The sequence below is a fragment of the Solanum dulcamara genome, chromosome 7 (assembly GCF_947179165.1).
Source record: "Solanum dulcamara chromosome 7, daSolDulc1.2, whole genome shotgun sequence".
Lineage (NCBI taxonomy): Eukaryota > Viridiplantae > Streptophyta > Magnoliopsida > Solanales > Solanaceae > Solanum > Solanum dulcamara.
Window position 1 is genome coordinate 8,714,774 of NC_077243.1, and position 19,070 is coordinate 8,733,843.

Sequence of the window (19,070 nt, forward strand, 5' to 3'; positions counted from 1 at the left end):
GGTATCATTAGCAACCTTGCGAAATTTGATCATTATCGGAGACTTAATAGAATAAGCAAAATAGTCCATCATTTGAAAACCAAGACAATAGTCATTATGAATCACATCAATTATGGATTATACTAAAATATGAATTATACCACAACATGAGTTATACCAACTAGGATGGCTGGAATCATACACATGAGTCAAGACATAACAATATAAATTTTGAAAATCAAGAACGGTAGCCATCCGAGTATATCTACGAATACGAGTTTCTTTGGAATTTAAGCATACGTCATTCGTTCGTTTCATATGGATCATGCCAAAAGAAGAAGATGTTAACTTTACATACCTTTAGCGTTTATACGTATATGTTGTCCAATATTGTCTCAACCTATATTAAAACGTTAAGCACTATGATTAAGCTATGGACAAGAATAAAACGTAGTTTATCGTTAGTAGGTTATTTCTAAAAAAAATTGGACAGCACCTCCCCTATACCGCTCACTTTTCCCACTTTCAAATCAGCCATATAATCATCAACCAACATCAACAATCCAAAATATTGACACAAAATAAGATTTATTATTCATGTTACCAAAGCAGTAAATTCGGAATTCAAGTACCTCACGTTGTATCTAAATTTTGAAAATGAAAACGGCAAAACTGGAATTTATAACCTTCATGAAACATTTAGATCTCTGTCTTAAGTTTCCAATGCAAAAGAAATCAACTCAAAATTCATTTTCTACAAAGAGATATCATCAAAATACGAACAGCTATACATGAAGGAATTTTCAATCCAGAATCTGGACAGAATTTGTCTTATGATTCATGCTCAGTTTTCGACATAATAACAGCAGATATAGACTAAGACATAAACATAAGAGTTGTAGGTACGTGTATTAGCTTTCCAAAACATGTTTAATATCTAAAATCTAAGGTCTACACAATGAGATATTCCAGAATTACTACCAGCTACTCAATTCCAAAAACGGGTTTGAACATTCACAATCTTCATACACCTTTTTCCTCCAAATTCAAGAACAACAACTCATCAACAACATCAAAATAATATCAACCATTATTATACATCATCACTAACCTAATTTCATCCATTTAATCTACCTAAAACAACCCTTTAACCCATAAATCTCAACAAATCACCAAACTAGTTTATAACACTATTTTCTCCGTTCTAATCCGTTAAAACTCTAACTAAACTTGTTAACAATGAAAAGGAAACTTTAATATTACCTTAAATTTGCAGCACCACATAAAATCTTCTCCTTATTGGTTGATTTCTAGCTCAAATTGAAGCCAACGCGACGTACAACAATTTTCTCTTCATGAGCTTCGGATTTTGGGACTTGAATTTTGGTCGGATTTGGGATTTTTCTCAAGAACTCCCTTTCTCTCTCTCTCTGGAAATTTCCAGAATTATGTTGATCTTTGTATGAAGGAATAGTTACAAAAAAATCAGATTTAATTTTGTGGGTATTGGGCCTGACCCGAATTAGAATTGGGTTGGGCCGAATTCACTATTTAGTTTGGCCTGTCAGACTTAAAACGTCTATATCTTATTACTCCGATATCACATTTCGTCCCACGACCTATGGTTGGAAAGATATTTCAATTATCTACAACTTTCATGTTGAGAGTTTTCCCAAATTCTCAAATTATAAAGAGGTTAGGGCCTCCCGAAGTCAGCTTACCCGAAACGTGACTTTAAGAAAAACATATTTGATGGCTTCTATTTTGATTTGGCTTAAGGGTCCTTCTTGAGATGTATTTTACTACACATAAATTATTCATATAACTTGGCATCTACAACGAATCATGTCATTTTAAAATTCAAAATTAAAAGTCCTTGAATTTATAATCGTTAGCTTACGAATAATCCAAAATGCAAAAATACGGAATGTAACATTCTTCCCCCCTTTAGAACATTCGTCCTCGAATGTTAAACCCGCCTCATAAAGTCTTATAAGAGATTTGGGGGAATAGTCTTTTTTTTTCTTTTTTTTTTTTTGCAACAACAAATAGTTTCATATGTCAATCAATATAATTAATCGAGAGGTTTAGATTACCTGTAGGCGTAGAAAACAAGTGAGGATACTTATCCTTCATCTCTTCCTCGGCTTCCCAGGTCATCTCTTCTCTATTGTTATTTTGCCATAATACTTTGACGGAAGCCACATCCTTAGTACGTAACCTTCTGACTTGGCGATCAAGTATAGCTATAGGGTTTTCCTCGTAAGAAAGCTCCTCCGTCACCTGGATATCACCCATGGGGAATACTTTAGAAGGATCACCAATGCATTTGCGAAGCATCGACACGTGAAAAACAGGGTGCACTGCTTCCAAATCAGATGGTAGGTCCAACTCATATGCAACCTTGCCTATTCTACGAGTAACCTGATAAGGGCCAATGTAGCGCGGGCTAAGCTTTCCTTTCTTACCGAATCTCATTACCCCCTTCATGGGTGACACCTTCAAAAACACCCAATCACTAACCTGAAACTCTAAGGGTCGACGTCGATTATCTGCATATGATTTCTGTCGACTCTGGGCTGCTAATAACCTTTCCCGAATAAGCTTGACCTTATCAACAGCTTGTTGAATCATATCAGGTCCGATTAACTTAACCTTACCAACATCAAACCAACCAATAGGTGACCTGCACTTTCTGCCATATAAAGCCTCATACGGTGCCATCTGAATGCTAGAATGGTAGCTGTTATTATAGGCAAACTCAATAAGTGGCAAATGGTCATCCCAAGTACCTCTAAAGTCAATAATACAGGCCCGTAACATATTTTCTAGCGTCTGAATAGTACGTTCAGCTTGCCCATTAGTCTGAGGGTGAAATGTTGTACTAAGATTTATTTGTGTTCCCAATCCCTTCTGAAATGATCTCCAGAAGCTAGCTATAAATTAAGCCCCTCTGTCTAAGATAATAGATATGGGAATCCCATGAAGTCTTACTATCTCTTTGATAAATAACCTCGCATAGTCCTCTATTGAATATGTAGTTCTAACTGAAAGAAAGTGGGTTGATTTTGTCAGCCTATCTACAATCACCCATATGGAATCATACTTCTGTGGAGTGCTAGGTAAGCCTGTAAAAAAAATCACATTAATTGCTTCCCAATATTTTCTCAAGTGTTCTCTTAGTTAATTATGCCGTTCATAGACCTCCTCCGTTTGTCGACTCGCTTTAGTTCATTATAACGCACTCCAAGTTCTACTAGTAAATCGAAATTTCACTAGGGTAATATTTTGGTACTCCAATATTCTTTCTTTACCCTACTATGACAATCCGTATTCTGGAATCCTCGGCATCATGTGTAACTTTCTGACTTTGACTTGAAGGTCTTTAACTATCATTTGTTTTTACCTCTTGATCTTGATCTTTTGGGTTGGTTATCAATTAGTGTTAAGGTTCCTTCATCTTATAACCTTACCGTCATCCAGTAACCAGTAAACCGCCTATTCTGATTGTCTCGGTTAAGTCATTTCATAATTTCCTTTACCCTAACTGGCAATATTTTAGGCATAATATCTTGAGTCATTTCTCTATTTTTGACTCAAACTTTTCTATTGCCCCTTTACTCTAATTTTCTCTTACTTCTCTTACCACACATACTATTGCAATCTTTATACGAATATGTGTAGGTGCTTAAATCAGCCCAGAAAATACCTAAATGTCTCCACGTTAGTCTTTATGCAGTCCCTATATTTTCTCTTACCTCTTTCAGTTGATATCAGGACTCACCTATGGCTTTTGCCCCTAATACTAATTATATCTCTATAGTTTTTCCTCAAACCATCTTATACTTTTCTTTGATGTATCCGGAATATTGCAATCGCATTGTGGTTACTAAATTCTTATTCTGCTTATCAAGTAATCACTTGATATCACCCTTAGCATACCAATATTCATAGGCTGCATAACCAATCTTGTAGAATTTGTACAACGTGTATTCAATTCTAATCATAGTCTTTCCTTCTCTTGGCTTATTCTGCTATAAATTTCTTATTGTACTAACACTCACTTGCTGTCTATTTTGTCATACTTGCATCCCTTCCTTTACTTACTATTAAGTTTTCTCATATTCTACCATATGAGAGATTTCTCTCCTTTGCTACTTGTATATCCCAATCTTATTAGCCGATAATTACGTTGCCAACATCTCAACCTCTAATCCAGTATAACCTTGCTATCATTTATAATATCTTCGAGCTACTTGTTACTATTCTCATGTTGTATTCGTCCTTTTTATAAGCATCCATCTTTTGATGTCACACTATCCAAGATCTTTACCAATAATTCTGAGCACCGTCTCAAATATCATCTTGGTTTTATTTTTCCATTTATTGCTGACTTTCAAATTTTTCTAACTTGTTCCAGCATGGGATCTCATATGAAGTTTAGGTGTTCACCTTAACGTGTTGCAGTGTCAGTTAATTTCATCTTACAGTTATATTTTTCTCATCCACTTCCCCCCTTTAGGGTGTACTCATATCATTATCTATTTATATTCTACTCTATGTCCCCATTTCAAATTTTCAAATTCATGCGATTCTTTTCCAATACATTATCTCTGTCTTTCTTTATATCATCAATAACTTAGATTACCCATGTACGAAACATTAACACAATCACAAGGTGATGAGAATTCCCGATATATAGTACAAAATCTCGTCTGATAAATGGTACTCAAATGATATAATTAATGTAGCAATTCATTCAAAGCCACATTCCATTTATTCTAATCAGTAATTAGCTAGTGTTTATAATCATTTTAAATTCTCTATTCGGTAGCACTTATATTCTAGTGATCAGTGTTCCAAGCTTTCTTATAACGCTATCTTTATCTCAATAGATATCACATGTTCCTCTAGTAAACTCACAATACATCCGTTATTTTTGCAAATCTACATTTCCTATCATTTAAGGATTTCACTATTTTTCGAGGTGAAGTCACATATACACAATACTCCTTTATGCCTTATACGCTTTCACCCTTGTCGTGTACCCAATACTAACTTTTAATCTTACTCAAAATCATATCCATTAGCCACTTTTCCGCTAGACTTTACTTATTTTCATAACGATTCTCATCATACTCACATTATATTCTGTTCTTACTCAATCCCATAGTGTAACACTTTTTAACCTTATTCACGATTCTTACTAAGGGTCAATTATACTCGGTGGAGTAAGCGTACTTAACCTTTTTGTAAATTATCCCTTAGTATCAAAACCCCTTTCGAATCATCCTAGCATTTCATGAACAACACATGAAATACATGATCCTGAATATTCCACAAGTTTATGTTTTCCATTCACCAGTTCCATCTCCAATTAATTGGTTAAGGACTAATAAAATGTTATCATAAGACATTCTTCAACCACCACCAAAAGGAAGCTAGAATCCAACGAGCACCACCGGACCTCTTAGTGCTTGATGCACCTGGTTTACCTCCAAGGTTATTCTTAAATTTTGAATGAATTATTTAATTCACAAACTAATTGTTGAGTGCCTTGTACTTCTCAATGGAAGTAAAACTTAATTATGAGACGTATTTTTTTTTCCTTCAACAAAAGCTTCTTTTAAGGAAAACATGCGATTGGAAGTTATCTTGGTTCGTTTAAATCAATTCTAAATAGGCTTTTTCCGAAATAAAATTTCCCAAATAAAAATGGTGTCCCTTAATGATGACATTGGGGTATTTCTTAACTCTTTACTACAACACAATAAATTTACCTCATGGTTATCAACCTTCAAAATATATTATGAACTTATGTCCCACTTTCTCTTCTTTTTTTTTTTTCTGAAAAAAAAATGGGCAGAGTTTCCTCTGTATTTCTTACTATCTCAAAATCTGCACGCAGAAAATACCAACAATGCCTCACAGGTTCAACATATATATATTCATATCATATCGCAGCCACACAGGGCACCCAATATCAACAACAGTATGAAAATGATGGACTTACCTCTTATGTCCGACTCGAACTGCACCTGTTACACTTTCATGTCTACTTTTTCTTTCAATTTTCAACTTTACATTTCAATCATACTTCAATATGCTTACCTTATCCACCATACCTCTTTCGCATCATTACTTACCCGTATATTGTGTAGCTTCCAATATCATCAATCGTTTTCTTCTATCGATGTCGTTCTTCAGCTGAAATCAAAAGATAGAAAAAAAGAATTTCATGTCCTACGGCTGGGCTCTATCGCACGATCTTAAATATGAAAGAAAGGCAACGTCCTAAATGTCCTGTAGCCTCCTGTTTATAGATGTGGTGCACAACACACCGATAAACAAGACTCTACTAGACACGGTCTGTAGACACTCCGAGGATGAACTGCTCTGATACCACTTTTGTCACGACCTAGCCCCGTGACTAGTGTCCAAATTGGACCCTCGTATACACACATATTATCTATAGTCAATCGGCAATTAAGCATGATAAAGGATTTATATGGGTAGCACGTTGTCTCAAACTGTTACTTATATATATACTAAAATCACCTATTTCTTGGGGAGTCTTAATTGTCAAAAATAAGATAACATAATATGTAAGCCGACAAGGCTTCCATTCTGAATGTAAACGTCCAAAAACATAAGTCATACTAGTACACCGGACAACATCTATATACAACCCACTCATATGTCTACAGACCTCTAAGAGAATTAACAATAGCATATGACGGGACAGGGCCCCGTCGTACCCCTAAATACACAAATATATACATTATAAGGATTAGTACCCAAAGTTTGGGCTCCGAGACAATAGAGCACTTCAAACTCGTTGAGTAGAATCCTAAGTTGGCGGCTCTCCAAAATGAGTATTTGTACCTGCAGGCATGAAATGCAGCCCCCCGAACAAAAGGGGGTCAGTACGAACTATGTACTGAGTATATAAAGCATAAAATACCGTAAAGGAGATCACATCTGAAATAAAGATTCAGGAGTCAAGTATCATAATCAATAAATCACTGTACCTGTGTCTTATAAAATGAAGACATGCATATCATCATATATCGTACCTAGCCCGTTATGGGACTCGGTGTCACAATTATATCAATATATCGTCATATGTATATATATACCATACCCGGCCCTCTAGCAAGGGACTCGGTGAATAGAGTAGTGTACACTGATACCGTACCCGGCCCATTATGGGACTCGGTGCCATAATCATATCGTCATATCATCATAATATCATATTATCATATCACGTACCCGGCCCTCTAGGAAGGGACTCGGTGAATAATGTAGTGGAATCCATACATGATAACATACCCGGCCTATCGTAGGACTCGGTGAATAATACCATAACAATATGCACGAATAAGGTATCATTAGCAACCTTGCAAAATTTGATCATTATCGGAGACTTAATAGAATAAGCAAAATAGTCCATCATTTGAAAACCAAGACAATAGTCATTATGAATCACATCAATTATGGATTATACTAAAATATGAATTATACCACAACATGAGTTATACCAACTAGGATGGCTGGAATCATACACATGAGTCAAGACATAACAATATAAATTTTGAAAATCAAGAACGGTAGCCATCCGAGTATATCTACGAATACGAGTTTCTTTGGAATTTAAGCATACGTCATTCGTTCGTTTCATATGGATCATGCCAAAAGAAGAAGATGTTAACTTTACATACCTTTAGCATTTATACGTATATGTTGTCCAATATTGTCTCAACCTATATTAAAACGTTAAGCACTATGATTAAGCTATGGACAAGAATAAAACGTAGTTTATCGTTAGTAGGTTATTTCTAAAAAAAATTGGACAGCACCTCCCCTATACCGCTCACTTTTCCCACTTTCAAATCAGCCATATAATCATCAACCAACATCAACAATCCAAAATATTGACACAAAATAAGATTTATTATTCATGTTACCAAAGCAGTAAATTCGGAATTCAAGTACCTCACGTTGTATCTAAATTTTGAAAATGAAAACGGCAAAACTGGAATTTATAACCTTCATGAAACATTTAGATCTCTGTCTTAAGTTTCCAATGCAAAAGAAATCAACTCAAAATTCATTTTCTACAAAGAGATATCATCAAAATACGAACAGCTATACATGAAGGAATTTTCAATCCAGAATCTGGACAGAATTTGTCTTATGATTCATGCTCAGTTTTCGACATAATAACAGCAGATATAGACTAAGACATAAACATAAGAGTTGTAGGTACGTGTATTAGCTTTCCAAAACATGTTTAATATCTAAAATCTAAGGTCTACACAATGAGATATTCCAGAATTACTACCAGCTACTCAATTCCAAAAACGGGTTTGAACATTCACAATCTTCATACACCTTTTTCCTCCAAATTCAAGAACAACAACTCATCAACAACATCAAAATAATATCAACCATTATTATACATCATCACTAACCTAATTTCATCCATTTAATCTACCTAAAACAACCCTTTAACCCATAAATCTCAACAAATCACCAAACTAGTTTATAACACTATTTTCTCCGTTCTAATCCGTTAAAACTCTAACTAAACTTGTTAACAATGAAAAGGAAACTTTAATATTACCTTAAATTTGCAGCACCACATAAAATCTTCTCCTTATTGGTTGATTTCTAGCTCAAATTGAAGCCAACGCGACGTACAACAATTTTCTCTTCATGAGCTTCGGATTTTGGGACTTGAATTTTGGTCGGATTTGGGATTTTTCTCAAGAACTCCCTTTCTCTCTCTCTCTGGAAATTTCCAGAATTATGTTGATCTTTGTATGAAGGAATAGTTACAAAAAAATCAGATTTAATTTTGTGGGTATTGGGCCTGACCCGAATTAGAATTGGGTTGGGCCGAATTCACTATTTAGTTTGGCCTGTCAGACTTAAAACGTCTATATCTTATTACTCCGATATCACATTTCGTCCCACGACCTATGGTTGGAAAGATATTTCAATTATCTACAACTTTCATGTTGAGAGTTTTCCCAAATTCTCAAATTATAAAGAGGTTAGGGCCTCCCGAAGTCAGCTTACCCGAAACGTGACTTTAAGAAAAACATATTTGATGGCTTCTATTTTGATTTGGCTTAAGGGTCCTTCTTGAGATGTATTTTACTACACATAAATTATTCATATAACTTGGCATCTACAACGAATCATGTCATTTTAAAATTCAAAATTAAAAGTCCTTGAATTTATAATCGTTAGCTTACGAATAATCCAAAATGCAAAAATACGGAATGTAACACCTCCCAAGTCATTTCTTCTCGATTGTTGTTGTGCCACAATACTTTGACAGATGCCACATCTTTGGTGCGTAACCTCCTTACCTGACGATCTAAAATAGCCACCGGCTGTTCCTCATAGGATAGCTCCTCGGTCACCTGAATGCCCTCTACAGGAAATACTCTAGAAGGATCGCCAACGAATTTACGAAGCATAGACACGTGGAACACCGGATGTACTGCTTCTAAATCAGCTGGTAGGTCCAATTCATAGGCAACCTTGCCTACTTTACGGACAATCTGATAAGGCCCGATGTATCTCGGACTAAGTTTCCCTTTTCTGCCGAATCTCATGACGCCCTTCATAGGTGACACCTTCAAGAATACCCAGTCATCCACTTGAAACTCTAAAGGTCGACGCCGGTTGTCAGCATATGCTTTCTGTCTACTTTGAGCTGCCAATAATCGTTCCTGAATAAGCTTCACCTTCTCAACTGCCTGCTGAATTAGATCTGGGCCAATTAACTTAGTTTCACCCACATCGAACCAGCCTATAGGTGACCTGCATTTTCTGCCATACAGTGCCTCATACGGTGCCATCTGAATACTAGAGTGATAACTATTATTATAAGCAAATTCAACAAGTGGTAGATGGTCATCCCAGCTACCCCTGAAATCAATAACACAGGCCCGCAACATATCTTCCAGCGTCTGAATAGTGCGCTCGGCTTGCCCGTCAGACTGAGGATGGAATGCTGTACTAAGGCTCACCTGGGTCCCTAATCCCGCCTGAAAAGATCTCCAGAAATTTGCTGTAAACTAGGCACCTCTGTCAGTGATAATAGACACAGGAACACCGTGGAGCTTTACTATCTCCTTAATATATAACCTGGCATAATCCTCAGCTGAATATGTGATTCGAACCGGAAGGAAATGGGCTGACTTAGTCAACCTATCAACAATAACCCATATTGAATCGTACTTCCGTGGGGTGCGAGGTAAACCTGTAATAAAATCCATATTAATCATTTCCCACTTCCACGTTGGAATTTCCATCTCCTGCAATAAACCACCTGGTTTCTGGTGTTCAATTTTGACCTGCTGACAGTTTGGACATTGGGCACGAACTCAGCAACATCTCTTTTCATACCATCCCACCAGAATAAACATCTAAGGTCATGGTACATTTTTGTTGTACCCGGATGAATAGAATATCGAGCATGATGTGCCTCACCCATAACTTGTTGCCGTAGCCCAGCAACATCAGGTACACACAGCCTGTCCCTGTATAATAATACTCCATTAGATGTAATACCAAAAGGGGTCTTCTCTTTGTCAATACAGGTATCTCGATAATGTGCCAAAATAGGATCTTCATATTGACATCGCTTTATTTCTTCTATAATGGAAGATTCAGCAACCTCTCGAACTAAAATCCCATTATCTCCCGATTCAGCCAACCGAACTCCAAGACTGGCCAATTGACCAATTTCACGAACTATTTCCTTCTTTTCTGCTGGAACATTTATCAAGCTACCCAAGGACTTACGGCTGAGTGCATCTGCTACAACGTTGGCCTTTCCTGGATGATATAGAATATCAACATCATAGTCCTTTAAGAACTCCAGCCATCTCCTCTGCCGCAAATTCAAGTCTTTCTGTTTAAAAATATACTGGAGACTCTTGTGATCTGTATATATATCAACATGAACACCATATAAATAGTGCCTCCATATCTTCAGAGCATGAATCACTGCTGCTAGTTCTAGATCATGAGTAGGGTAATTTCTTTCATGCTTTTTAAGTTGTCGGGAAGCGTAAGCTATAACTTTCCCGTGCTGCATCAATACACAACCTATTTCCACACCTGAAGCATCACAATAAATAACATACCCATCCGGTCCTTCTGGAAGAGTTAGAACAGGAGCTGTAGTCAACTTCTCTTTCAATAACTGAAAGCTTCGTTCACAGGCCTCAGTCCACTGGAACTTAGCTCCCTTCTGAGTTAATCTTGTCAGTGGTGCTGACATAGAAGCAAATTTCTCTACAAATCTCCTGTAATAACCTGCTAATCCCAGGAAACTACGTACCTCGGTAGGTGTCGTCGGCCTAGGCCAGTTCTTTACAGCCTCGATCTTTTGTGTATCTACCCGAATACCTTCAGCGCCGACAATATGTCCCAAAAATGCTACAGAGGTCAACCAAAATTCACATTTAGAAAACTTAGCATATAATTTCTGGTGTTGGAGTACTGTAAGTACTGCTCTCAGATGATCTGCATGCTCCTCTTTTGATCGGGAATAAATTAGAATATCATCAATAAACACAATCACGAACATATCCAGGAATGGTCTGAATACCCGATTCATCAGGTCCATAAATACCGCTGGAGCATTTGTCAACCCAAAAGACATCACTCTGAACTCGTAATGACCATATCGAGTCTGGAATGCTGTCTTTGGAATATCAGATTCTCTTACCCGCACCTGATGATAACCCGATCGCAAGTCTATTTTTGAAAACCACTTGGCACCCTGCAACTGATCAAACAAATCATCAATCCTGGGGAGGGGGTATTTATTCTTTATAGTTACCTTATTCAACTGTCTGTAATCAATACACATCCGTAGTGACCCATATTTCTTCTTCACAAATAATACCGGAGCTCCCCAAGGTGAAGTACTAGGTCTGATGAAGCCTTTTTCTAGCAAGTCTTTCAATTGCTCCTTCAGTTCCTTTAATTCTGCAGGTGCCATTCTATATGGGGGAATAGATATCGGATGGATATCTGGCAGCACATCTATGGTAAAGTCTATCTCCCGTTCAGGAGGAAGGCCTGGAAGATCATCTGGGAATACATCTACAAATTCATTAACAACTGGAACTAACTGAATAGTTGGCGCTTCAGCCTGCAAATTCTGCACGCGAACCAGGTGATAAATACAACCTTTTCTAATCATCTTCCTCGCCTTAAGGTAAGAAATAAACTTCCCTCTCGGAGATGCTGTATTACCTGCCCATTCTATCACTGGTTCTCCTGGAAATTGAAGATAAACTACCTTCCGTTGACAGTCAACATTAGCATAACAGGAAGATAGCCAATCCATTCCCATAATCACATCAAATTCAGTCATCTCCAATTCTATTAGGTCTGCTTTAGTGCAATGGTCACATATAATTACTGAGCAACTTTTATATACTCGCCTTGCTATAATAGAATCTCCTACAGGAGTAGCTACCTCAAACGGTTCTATCGGTTTGGAATTTACACCAATCTTATCAGCAATCATCGGAGTAATATATGATAATGTAGAGCCTGGATCTATTAATGCATATACAATCTGGGAAAAGATCAATAATGTACCTGTGATCACATCTGGAGACGCCTCTTGATCCTGTCGGGTGGCCAAGGCATAGGTGCGGTTCGAAGGGCCGCTAGAACCAGAAATTCCACCCCGACCTTTACCACGACCTGCTGGTGTAGACACACCCTGCCCCGTGGGGCGCATAGCTACCGAAGAAGATGATGACCCAGCAAATGATCCTGTAGGTCGAGCTGCTCCACCTGAATCACCCTTATTCGGGCAATCCTTCATCGTATGGCCTTGACGACCACAAACAAAACAAGCTCCTGTAGCACGATAACACTCTCCCGGATGGTACCTACCACAATAAGAACACGGGGGCCTGGGTGGCCGCATCTGACCAGAACTTCTGTCTAACTGCGAACCGGAAGCCCTAGAGCTCAAACCAGCTCCCGAATATCCTGTGCCACCTGATCTCCGGCCTGAGGATAGTAAAGGCATACTCCGTGCTGGCTGGGTGGGCTGTCTGCTACCCTGCTGCTGGAATGGCCTACTTCGGAACTCTCCAAAATATCCAGCTGACCTGGCCCTCTTGGGCTGACTTCTGCCAAAATCTCGGTCGGACTGGCGTCCTCTATGTCTGTCCTCCATGCCCTGAGCATATGCCTGAATACGGGCGATGTCCATCCCTGGCTGAGCAGCCATCACCAAACAACTATCCACCAGATAACGATCTAGGCCCATCACATATCTGTGCATTCTGTCTGTCATGTCAGCTACCAGAGCAGGTGCATGTCGAGCCAATGAGTCGAACTCCAAACTATACTCGCGAACACTGCGGCCTCGCTGTCTTAACTGTAAAAATTTGTCCACTCTGGCTCTACGCATCTCAGGAGGCAGGAAATGACTGATAAATGCCTCTGTAAACTCGTCCCATACTGCTGGAGAAGCTAGTCTACCCCTGGACAGCTCCCAGGACTCAAACCAGTTAGCAGCTACCTCGTGCAATCTATATGAAGCCAACTCAACCGACTCAGTTGCAGAAGCTTTAATCAAACGTAAAGTGCGCTGCATTTCTCTAACAAACTCCTGGGGGTCCTCTTCGGGCTTTGTCCCAAAGAACTCTGGAGGGTTACAAGTCAGAAACTCACGAGCCCTCGAACTATCAGACTTGTGTACCGGATCTCCGCCTAAACCGCGTCTGTGTTCCTGTCCAGCCACCAACCTAGTCAATAACTGCACCGCATCCTGCATAGCCCTGCCTTCTGCTCCTGACTGTGGAGCTAGAGGCTCGGGTGCTGGGGCTCCAAATACTGGTGAATCCGCCCTCTGATCTTCAGCTGGGGCTGCCCTAATTTCTGGCGGTGTAGCAGAGCTGGCTGTCGGGGGCACAGTCTCCCTCTCAGGCATCGATCGGGCCCTGGTAACTCTGTGCGCCTGACCAATCTCACCGGGTGCTACTGATTTGCCCTTTTGGGTAGCCGTCGTTTTCCTCGGAGGCATTACTGAAAATAATGACAATCATTTCGTTAGGAAAGAATCATCCTAATAATATAGCTCTATCGCACGATCTAAGACAAGAAGAAAAAAGTAACATCCTAAATGTCTTGTAGTCTCCTGCTTATAGATGTGGTGCACAACACACCGATAAACAAGACTCTACTAGACACGGTCTGTAGACATTCCGAGGACCCAACCGCTCTGATACCACTTTTGTCACGACCCAACCCCGTAGGCCGTGACTGGTGCCCGAGTTGGGCACCCAAACGTACCCTTATCCCAAATTAGTCTATTTTTTTTCCGAATAAACAAATGTATTGATTAGTAGAAATTTCTACATATATTATAGAAGTAAATATACGCACGAGAGTTGAAAGGCTGTCACAAAACACACAAAAATCCAAACCATATATCCAAAACCCACAACATAACTCTGTCTACAGACCTCTACAGATGATAACATAGTCATAAGGCGGGACAGGGCCCCGTCGTACCCCTGACCAATATATACAAATATACAAAGATAGAGTCAGTACCAAAATACAAGCTCCGAACAAAGGAGCACTGTAACTAACACAGCAGATGTCCTAAACAGGCGGCTCAGCACAACGAACGTCGGTACCTGCGGGCATGTAACGCAGCCCCCGAAGAAAGGGGGTCAGTACGGAAAATGTACTGAATATGTAAAGCATGCACTGAACTATATAACATCATAATCTGAATAGTATATGCAAAACATAAAATCAATGTTTAGAATTTCAAAATGCTTATCAAAATCTCAAATCATATATGTACAGACATATGCCATATCCGGCCCCCTTAGGGACTCGGTGAACAAAGTGTGGTTGCCCTCCCATCATCGGCACCACGGCACAGCATAACACCAGAGTAGGGAATATCTCCGTAACAAATCATATCATATCAGATGGCCATATCAAATCATATCATATCATATCATATCACAAACATATATGTACATGACACAGCATAACTCCGTGGCATAATATTTACCACCCCATGGTACATGTCATACCTGCCCCCTCACGTCGGGACACGGCGAACAATGCAGAGAATTACGCACGAAAACATATCCTGACCCAGGCTCAGTGAAAGAAGTATTGAGGCATCCACGAGTGGAGTAGTGAGAAACTAATGCAATTTATATCATAAAATATTTATACAGACTCGATGGCATAATTTTGATAACAAAACATAAAAGGAAACTATAATAATAATAATAGTACAAGTACTTCCGATATCACAATGGTTTACGTAAAAATAGTATTTTCCGAATCGTCTTCGTACTTTCAAATTATATTATGGGAATTAACGGAATAATTATTCATATAATATTAGGAAGCATAGCAAAGAGTTTCTATCAAATTCTACCTACCGTAACTCAACCGAAATAACGAAGGAAAATTCGGAATAGTGGGGCCCACCTCGGTCAAATGAGGTGGCATATACAAATCATGTGCGTTAGACTTCATAACATTATTTAGAGGAGTTTCAAAGTATTCGGAATTCATTTGTGCAAAATCTAGAAGTTTAGACAATTTTTCCAAAACTATTCATAATTACCTAATCCAATTCTATTGAATAGAAAAGGGAAATTTTTGAACGTCGATTCCGAAGAGTAGAGTGATCCCCGAGTTTCGTATTCGATCCTATTACATCTAGGACATGCCAAGAGAAGAAAATGTAAAGCTTTACATACCTTTTTGACGTTTTACGGTTGTCCAAATTCAATTCCCGTTTCCTCCAAAATCTACAATTGGTCACATTTACCAATTACTATTCATAAGACTTTAAGAATTCAATTTTTCCAATACTTGTCTACAAAAATTTCGGCAGCATCTCCCCTATATATATAGCAACCCCGAGATTACAACTCGGCCACAATATCAACAACCAAGCCAACAACAACACCAATTTCATCAATAATCAATTTAAACACACCATAATATAAATTGGTGTAATTTTCCAATTAGTGCAACAACTTTCAACCAAACTTTGCATTTCCAAATAAATATAAATATCCCATATCCAAAATAAATCTCAACTCATTCCAACATAAATAAAAATTATTCCAAGTAAGCTATCCAATTTTTTTCAATTCCATACTTCACTTAAAAATTCCATAAATACAATAAAAATATTAAAAACTCATTTTCTTTCTCCAACTTCACAACCAACAACAACACTCCATACTTTTAATAACTTACTTCCATCTTCTTATAATATAACACTCAAATTGTATAATTCCTACAAACTAATTTAATACCAAATACACCATTTAAGGTTCCTTATATTCCAAAAATTACAACAACAACTAACAAGCTACGCAACCTTAATTTTTTTCCATCTCATCACTTAACTCTTATTTCCAACTTCAATTAATCTCATCCAACTTTCATTTTCCAACACCAAATAATTAACATAACCACCATCCAAATACTACACAAAAATACTACACAAAAATACTACACAAAATTTACATAATTCTTACTCATATAAGAACATGTATACATGGCATCATATTACCATGAAAACTTCCATATTTTCATAAATTCCATACACCTCAACATACTACAACATACACAAACCTTCACAACTTAATAAAATGAATGAATTCTTACCTTTTTCTTCTAACTTCTTCACTTCCAAATCAATGAAACAAGTCTCCAAACTTCCAAAACAATTACACCATGTTGTAGAGCACCCTTGACTTAGTAGGAATACTAGAAAATTATAATTTTTGGGGATAAAATTTGGAGGGTTAATTTTTTCTTGCCATGGCCGAACTCTCTCTTATTTTTGCTTAGAGATTTTGGCTATTCTATCTTCTTCCAACTCTCTTGAACATTCTAGGATTTTATGACTAAGAGGGTTCCATGTGAAATTACCATTTTGCCCCTCACCTTTCCTAATAATTCCAAGTTGAAATTCCACCTTTACCCCTAACCTTTTATGGTATTTCCACATGTGAAATTCCAATTTTACCCCTAACCTTTTATAGTATTTCCACATGTGAAATTCCAATTTTACCCCTAACCTTTTATGATATTTCCATATGAGAAATTCCAATTTTGCCCTTTAACTTTTCCAATAATTCCACCTCCCAACTTAATCAATGGAAACTTGTATATAACAAGACTAAGCATAGTCTTACCCTTGACCTGTTACAAGTATTCCCAACATGTCCTTCGGTGCAAAGTACGGGTTATAACAACAATCATGGTAGATTTCAATCAAGAAGTAAGAAAAATATCAAGTGTTCAACTGTGACAAGAAAGGGCACTTCAAAAAAGATTGTCGCTTCAAGAAGAAAAGTGAACACACTGAGCCATCAAATCCTCAAGGGAATGTTGCAAGTACCTCGAATGATGGCGATATTTTATGTAGTAAAGAAATATCAAATAATAAAGGAAGAAAACATTTTACTAATGTCTGGATCATGGACATAGGAGCAACATGACATATGACTTTCCGGAAAGAATGGTTCCATCAATATAATCCTATCTTAGAAAGATCTGTGTTCATGGGAGACGATCATGATTTGGATGTTATTGGTATTGGGTCCATTAAAATAAAGATGTATGATGGCACGGTACGCACCATCCAAAAAGCTATTGTAATGATGAAAGCAGAAAAACTTGCTGCAAATTTATATGTGCTTAAAGGTGAAATACACCAAGAAGGAGAAGCACCAACCGCGTCAGCAAGTTCATTTGAAGAATCAACGATGATGTGGCATCGTAAGCTTAGCCATATGTCGAAATGAAGTTTAAATATTCTTGCTGAGCAAATACTTCTTCTAGGGCTCAAAAAGGTTTCACTACCCTTTTGTGAGCATTGTGTTACCACTAAGCAACATAAAGTGAAGTTTAGCAGTTCCTCTGTTAAAAGAAAGAAAATATTAGATCTGGTCCACTCTGATGTCTGGCAAGCACCGGTGAAGTCCCTAGGAGGAGCAAAATATTTTGTATTATTTATCAACAATTACTCCTGGAGAAGTGGGGTGTATCTAATAAAAAGAAAGGCAGATATTTCTCCGATTTTCAAAGAGTTCAAAGTGCGGGTGAAACTTGAATCTGAGAAAAAATATCAAGTGTTTGAGGACAGATAATAGAGGAGAATACATTGGTGAGGAATTTGATAACTTCTATAAATAAGAATGTATTAAAAGGCAGTTCACGGTTGCATATACTCCATAAAAAATAGAGTAGAAGAGCGGATGAACAGAACTTTATTAGAACGGACAAGAGCTATGTTGGCAATTGTAGGGTTGGAAAAACTATTATGGACAGAAGCAGTCAAAATCGTATGTTATGTGATCAATCGATCACTATCAACCACAATTGATCTAAAAATGCCAATGAAGATGTGGACAGGAAAACTAGCTAATTATTCTCACTTACATATATTTGGAAGTCCTACTTATGTTATGTACAACACCCAAGAAAAATCGAAGTTGGATCCAAAATCCAGGGAATGTATTTTCTTAGGGTATGCTGATGGAGTCAAAGGGTATCATTTGTGGGATCCCACTGCCCGCAAGGTGGTAATCAGCAGAGATATTGTGTTTGTTGAAAATAAGATACAAACAAAAGAAGGTAGCACTTCAAAAGAAAAATCAGAGACGACTACAGTTGAAGTTGAAGAAATAAAAGAAGCTTCAGTTTCTTTTGAGGCAGTACCAGAGCACGAAAAACAAGAACAAGCTGAGATCAAAACTCTACAAGTTCGACGGTCAACTAGGGAGAGAAAAGAACCAGTTTGGCACTCAGATTATTCTATAGAGAGCAATGTTGCATACTGTCTATTAACAGAGGATGGAGAACCTTCAACTTTTCACGAGGCTATAAAAGGCCAAGAATCATCTCTGTGGATGGCAGCAATGCAAGAAGAAATTGAAGCTCTTCATAAAAATAAAACATGGAATCTTGTTCAATTTCCACAAGAAAGGAAGGCCATTGGAAAAAAAATGAGTCTACAAGATCAAACGCAA

The 19,070-nt window shown here is 37.8% G+C and overlaps 1 protein-coding gene and 1 long non-coding RNA gene across 2 annotated transcripts; both read right to left on the reverse strand.

Annotated features, from left to right (window-relative positions):
• Nucleotides 1-6,271: 6,271 nt before the first annotated feature.
• LOC129893767 (uncharacterized) lies at nt 6,272-8,820 on the reverse strand. Its single transcript, XR_008767589.1, has 3 exons — nt 8,606-8,820; nt 7,701-7,742; nt 6,272-6,864 (listed from the first exon to the last, which is right to left on the reverse strand). It is a non-coding gene; the product is annotated as an uncharacterized LOC129893767 (long non-coding RNA).
• Nucleotides 8,821-10,073: 1,253 nt separating this feature from the next.
• LOC129894007 (uncharacterized) lies at nt 10,074-16,885 on the reverse strand. Its single transcript, XM_055969490.1, has 7 exons — nt 16,699-16,885; nt 15,777-15,827; nt 11,964-14,064; nt 11,588-11,640; nt 11,320-11,442; nt 10,453-10,836; nt 10,074-10,258 (listed from the first exon to the last, which is right to left on the reverse strand). The coding sequence occupies exons 3-7, from the start codon at nt 14,060-14,062 to the stop codon at nt 10,074-10,076; spliced, it is 2,844 nt and encodes a 947-aa protein (XP_055825465.1). The 5' UTR covers nt 14,063-14,064; nt 15,777-15,827; nt 16,699-16,885.
• Nucleotides 16,886-19,070: the final 2,185 nt, after the last annotated feature.

What these genes read in the sequence shown, in the direction of transcription:
- LOC129894007 (XM_055969490.1), bottom strand. Translation starts at nt 14,062, where the DNA reads ATGCCTCCGAGGAAAACGACGGCTACCCAAAAGGGCAAATCAGTAGCA. An exon ending in TAGTTTCCTGGGATTAGCAG is followed by an intron (nt 10,837 to 11,319) that starts GTTATTACAGGA and finishes TATATCATCCAG; the next exon opens with GAAAGGCCAACGTTGTAGCA. An exon ending in TCGATATTCTATTCATCCGG is followed by an intron (nt 10,259 to 10,452) that starts GTACAACAAAAA and finishes ATTTTATTACAG; the next exon opens with GTTTACCTCGCACCCCACGG.